At 41.2% G+C, this 6,386-nt stretch overlaps 1 protein-coding gene across 3 annotated transcripts in view; it reads right to left on the minus strand.

The window, feature by feature from the left end:
• Positions 1 to 1,511: 1,511 nt before the first annotated feature.
• The window catches only part of FAM107B (family with sequence similarity 107 member B), a 190,666-nt gene continuing 185,791 nt past the window's right edge, over positions 1,512 to 6,386 (minus strand). For all 3 annotated transcript variants that reach the window (XM_006906973.2, XM_015585668.2, XM_025043465.1), the window contains 2 exons: positions 4,606 to 4,756; positions 1,512 to 4,215 (listed from right to left, as the gene is read on the minus strand). In XM_006906973.2, the coding sequence (XP_006907035.1) occupies positions 4,099 to 4,215; positions 4,606 to 4,756 (268 nt within the window). In that variant the 3' untranslated portion in view covers positions 1,512 to 4,098. The remainder of the gene's footprint in view (positions 4,216 to 4,605; positions 4,757 to 6,386) is intronic.

Here is a 6,386-nt window from a genome sequence, read left to right on the forward strand (position 1 = left end):
CAGTTTTTGTTTGAGGCGATTTAATTAAATTCGCAATAAATGTTGAAAATGCTCAAGAAAAAATGGTGTTTTCCTCTTTCCTTCCTGAATAATTCAGTCAAAATACCACCAGGCAAAGTCAGGGCGAAGATGATGGCTGAGCAAAGTCATCTCAGGGAATGGAGGAGTTACAGACAGGACGACTGAAGAAATACGTATGTACGTGGAGGAGGGTGGCAGCCAGACTCTCCCTGCTAGAGAAGGGAGCTAGCTACAAACATGGAAAGGGGGACAGCGACAATGTGCTTCTGGGTTACGATTGGGGCTATTGACGTGAACTTATGATTTTCAATAGCTATAAAGTATTAATGCAAAGATATGAATACGTATTTACTCTGACACAAATGTATTTCCTAATCTCGAGAGACTTGGAAGCAACAACACCCCAGCAGCAATCAGCGTACTTTCCAGAAATAACCAAGCACCCTTTCTACCAGCGAGGTGAGTGGCAATTAGTGTCTTACTAGGAAACCTAGGAGCAAGTGGGGAGGCATTCAAAACACCCCCAGTTGATAATCAGACTGCATTTTCTTGTGAGGAAAAAAAGTAGACATTGTAATTGTGAGGCTAGTTCATCAAGATTTCATTTGCCCTAAGGCCTTAGAAAGAAAACTATTTGTTTCTCTAATACTAGTAAGGTAAGCCCAATAGTATTCTAATACTTTCTTTTAGCTGTACAATAGCATGTTAGGTCTTACCAAACACATGAATTGCCCTGTCTTCCTTCAAATCTATTCCTACAAGAAACAAATAAACATATAGTGGTCCAGTGAAGTGGACAGCCTGAAAACTGTCACCTTGGGACACTGCCTAGTTATTCTAGGGATGCAGCTACTGTTGGAATCATTTTTTGAAACCCACCCTCTGCACTGGCCTTAGATATAGCAAATGTTCGCTGCCCTGAATAGATTTGATTTTCAAGAGTCCAAAGACACTAGGCATTGGGTGATTAAGTTGAATAATAACTTGGGTTGGAAAAGTAAAGAGACTGGAACTTCCAAACTAATTTAACCAGTAAGTGCAATGTGATCGTACAGCTTCCCAAAGTAACTTTTTTGAGGCCAACATTAACTTAGTTGCATAAGCGAAATAATTTTATGGTCACACTTAAGATATGCCATATGTACTAGCTCACGAGCACTAAAAAATGGCCTTTCCTAAAAAATATCTCCCACTGTCCTACCAGGCTATCTAAAATGCAGAATACTTTGATCTGGACTGACAGCTGCTGCTAAAATAGCACATATTCTATACGACGTGTAGCATAATACCTTAACGTGAATTTGTTTGACATGATAAATTGTTTTGACTGACACAAAGCAAAAGGACTTACCTGATTTAGGGAGAAGGTCGTTCAGAAGGACGGTCACTAAGAGAGACCCTAGAACCACCTTCTAGTCCTTGAACTGAACGCAGCGCCCCCCTCACCCTTCAGTCCCAGACGTTCAACTCAACCAGATCAAACACAGCTGTATGATCCAAGCGTGTGGCAATTTTTATTAAGAATAACTTTGGTTCTAAGAATTCCACCCTCAATTCTGTAATACCTTCTGTTAAAAACAATTATACAAGAGCAAATACAAAAAAATATTAAATTATGAAAACAAATCCATTAAGGCTCCTTTTATATATATTATATACACTCAAACAAGTCAAGATTTTTCAGAGTAGAAGAATAAAGTCAACTGTTATAGCTTAGAAAGCAACACTACTACTAGGAGACTATAAAACAACTATTTTAAGAAAACCACAGAGTGGAAAAATGGAGCCATTTTTGTCAAAAAGTGGCTCAGAGCACAAAACTGCTTGGATGTTCACGAGTCCCGGGGGTCCGGACTGTACAGTATTCAACTGTGGGGGGAGACTGGCGCCTTTTTAAACTCAGGCCTGTGAGCCCGGCGGATCTAACGACTTCCAGGAGCTTCTTCTCCCACACTCTCCCTACTTAGGCGTAAGACATCACTGTACCCTATTTACAAGTTGTCTTTTGGCCAGACCTTGTACTACTTGCTACAAATAATTCTGCAGATCTGTGAGATTGAGAGGGAAATATTTTTGTAATTTGTTTCCCATTGAAAAATGAATCTTAGGTAAGTTCTAGGAACAGAATTGGTCCTTACTTGTAAAGGAGGCTGTCAGGGCCCTTGAGAATTTTATCTAGAGACAGAATTGCTTCAAAGACACAGAATCTATAGAACCTAAAGATCTTACATGTAGTTAGATTAAAAGCTATGTATGTGCCAGTCCTGAAACTTCATTTTACAAATCACACTAGTCCATGTACACAAAGAAAGAACTCCAGTCAATGTGCAATCAGAAAGGTATTTTCAAGATGATCAGTTAACGTACTTTCTTCTCTCAAAAAGAAAAATGATGGAAAAAAGTTACTATTCCATCTTTCAAAAGCAAACTATTATACAGCAACGTTTTACCTTAAGTACCTCCTCCTATTTTATTCAGATAACACTTGGTGATGATGAGAGATAACCTACTCCAGGTGTAATCCACACATTCTCTAGCCAGCGGCACATGACCACCGCGTTTATTTTTACCTTGCTCACATGAGGACTGAATGCGAGTCTAATGGTCAACTACAAAAACTAAAGCATTCCAGAAAGCCAATTTCTACTATGCTTATTAAGGATTCAAAAGCTTGGGATCCAGCTTCCCATGAGCCTTTAGAGGAGTTTTCAATGCAGAAATGACCGGCTGCATCGTCCCGAGGGAGGACGTGCTGACTCTACACACACTCTTCCAGACCACCCCAAGTCGAAGGTCCCACACCAGCAGCAGAAGGGGATTCTGCGCAAGGGCTTCGCTCTTACTGACGGCTCGGGCTTCCCTCGCAGTAGCGCTAGTTAGAGCGCGAAACCTGAGCAGCTTCCCCCTTTGCTTCTGGTTTCCTGAGATGCAGCACAGCAGTCATCGACGTCACTGTTATCGACAGCATCACTGTAACTAAGAGACTGGAGATCGAGACTTTCTTCACAAGAAAAAAAAAAAAGGCAATAAGAAGGTGACCATTACCCAGAAATTTTCAAAGCGTGGATTCTAATAATATTCAACATGGACAGATGCTATGAATCTTCCAACTAGGGCTCCTTGAGACCAATCTACATGTGCTTCACATTAAAATACCCGAAGAACTCCTTGCCCCGCTCCCAGTGGGAATGTCCCCCACACTGCTCTTAGGAGGGATCAAAGGTTTGAATCCTCTACTTTTGACATTGAATTTGGGTTCCATGGACTGGTTTTTATTCTCTGAAGGATGGGGAGATTGTTTCAGATAAAAGGACTAGCTCAGCAAAAAATTTTTAAAATGTCAAAAACCCTAAGTTATTAATGCAACGACTGGATCTTTATTATGTGCCGTCTCTGAACTTGAATGTTACCATGGAGCATAACCAAAAGGAATTAAAATAAGATCAAGATGGACATTTACGAATTTTTGTTAACGTGTTTTTGTTCACGTTTTTAAATCTTCTCGCCCTACTGATGTCAACAAAATAGCTGTGCTCCATATCAACGTCTTGGGTGTGAACCCTAACATAGGTGAAAGGATATTTTAAACGAGAAAATTTGGGGGTTCTCAAAATAGAATTGACAAATACTGGATGTAACATACCAAACGCATTTCTGTGTTATCTAAATTATCTAACAGATGACTCAAAAAAGAATAAAACTCATTTCTCTTTAGATTTTAAAAGAAAAAAGGCTCTGTGCCCCCACTAAACTTGGACTGGAAGAAAAACCAAGTAGTGCAACTCTCAAGAATTTATTCCAGTGCCCTCTTCCTGTTTTGTTGTTTTTTTTTAGGTCTTTGAACACAGGTTCATTATCCCAACGTGAGCGCTGGTCAACATCCTTTGTTTGGCGAACAGGAACTGCAGCAGCCACAGGTAGTTGATGCACCCGGACTGGACCGCGGGTGAACCCAGGCCAAGCGTTTTAAGCAGCAGTTCTCTGCTGAAGGGGACTCTCCCAGGGGCTCTGCGGTGGGGAGGCGCCTGCTCACGGCTCAGGGCGTGGGGGAGGGCGCGCTGTCTCCGAGGCGCTGGCCTACGACTCCTGTGCTTGGGCCACTTCTTGGCCTGTTCTCCTAAGGTTGCCTTTAACCTTCACAAACTCCGGGGCGTTTTCTTGCTCTTCTTGCAATTTCTGCTTCTCAAGTTCGAGCTAAATAAAATTCAGAAACAGGAAAGTTATTTACGAACTGAGAGGCTTTTCAAAACATTCCTCCCTTTTCCAAAGTGCCTAAAACTATTTCCCAATGGAAGAAATTCTCTTCTGGTCTCGAGTTGTTTTTAAAAAGAATACGTGTATATATGTCCTGGGGTAATTGCACACTAGCAACAACCGATGGGTTGTCATGTGAGCAATACCAAGAGATGATGAGACTCTAAAAACCAAGGCTCAGGAAATAAGATCCTGAGATCCACACGCAGTTGCCCTGTGGTCTCGGCGAAGCTGAAATTCACTCGTTTTTGAACTCTCAACACATACACATATTTGTATGTCGAATGTATCTCAATAACAAAGGACCACTTTCCCCCCAGGAACCCCTACCTGCTCCAACTTCTGCTGCCGTTTTAATAGTTCTATTTCCAAGTCAGATTTCTTCTTTTGTGCTTCTTCTTCCTTCTGCTTTATGACTTGATCTCGTTTTCTCTTTTCCATCACCTTCTGCAGTTCTGGCTTATTCTGAGGGGCAAGACCCCTGAAACAAAACGTGAACAAAATTTAAAAGTTTTAATCTAATCGACACATCTATCATGAATAGAAATTTAAGGCATCGGCCACAGCAAAGGAGTCTACTAAACGAGCAGGACTGCGATGCCTACTACTAGTTAGTGAACAGTGAACACTGGTGGTCTCGGAAATTCATGAGCATGAAAGGAAGGGTCTTCCAAGAGTGAGCAAAATCCATTCATTGGATAAAAATGTACTGAGCAGCTACTGTGTGCCAGATACTAGGCTATGCGAAGGATGCCAGGGAGGGCGAGATGGGCTGGGGAAGGTGGAGAAAGGCATGCTCATTTGATGGGTGTGATGATCACCATGATGAAGATGGAGATGGAGATGATGGACACAGAGACACTGAGATGGAGATGAAGATGAGATGGTGATGACGGAGATGAGAGGGAGGTGAGATGGCTCCACCTGGAGTTTTAGGGAAAGCTCCCTAAGATCCAGCCCTTGACGCCTGCGCTAAAGGTAGCCTAGAGAGAAGCTAGTCCGTTCAAAATCCAAAGTTTCAGATGTGTAAGACGGTTCGTGCACATCTAAAGGCACATCCAAGGTTTCATCATTACTGGGGTCACAGTCATGGAGAACTCTGACCCCCTGACTCCTGGTCCAGTGCTCCCTGCAGCTCAACCATTTCAGATGTGTAGGTGACTAATGACAATGCACGAAGTCAGGCTCCAGGGAAGTTCTACATTCCTGAGGGATAAATCAGGCAGCCATCTCTTTGACTCATGCTTTGCTAGGCTGCGGGAAACAAGCACCACTGAATCAGCCTCGGACTGAGAGGGGCCTACGCACCTTCCCGCCGATGACAACTGCTAGTCTGTAGATCAGGGGCATCTACCTCGGTGGTGATTCTCTAAAGTGCTTTAATCAAGTAATGGAACTAATCAACACAGAGTTACCTGAATAACTGTTAAATAATTTCCAAAATGTGTGCTCTGGTTGTAAGAATCTCAACCTCACACTCGTCTCAGCCTCTTTTAAGTTCACACTATCACATCTGTAAACTAATTCTCAGTATCACACTTCCTCATTTACTGAGTTATAATCTTTAAAAAATTCTGGCGTCACTCCTAGCTTTGTATTTTTTTAAAATCACAATAATTTTTTCAGCTGTTTACAGAATAAAGATCAGTATAATATGTCGTTTAAGATAAAGGACACATAGTCAAAATAACATGTCTCTACTTTGCCAATTTTCATTAGCAAAATTTTTGGTTTAAAAAAAAGAAAAAAGGAAAAATATTGAATTCAGTCAAATTTCCAGTGAAGCAAAAGAGATGGGCTACTTCTGTGATCTAATTATGGTTTCAAAATTAATAAGACTGCATGGGGGGAGGGACAAAAATATAGACAGGCTATCCTGGAAATTAAATCTTTAATCGGCACAATAAAAGTTGCTGATGGTATTTTGTTCACAATCAACCTAAGTGTCATTGAACACAGGAAAATTTGTAAATAATCTAGGTAAAGACCCACTCGCTTGTATGACTATTAAAAAGCCTCAGTATGGCAATACGGACAGAATTAAGGGATTTAAATTTTAGGATTAAGGATTTAGCTAGCTGCGTAATTTAAATTTCAAACATTTTTCTTTC

Source organism: Pteropus alecto, unplaced genomic scaffold (genome assembly GCF_000325575.1).
Source record: "Pteropus alecto unplaced genomic scaffold, ASM32557v1 scaffold11, whole genome shotgun sequence".
Lineage (NCBI taxonomy): Eukaryota > Metazoa > Chordata > Mammalia > Chiroptera > Pteropodidae > Pteropus > Pteropus alecto.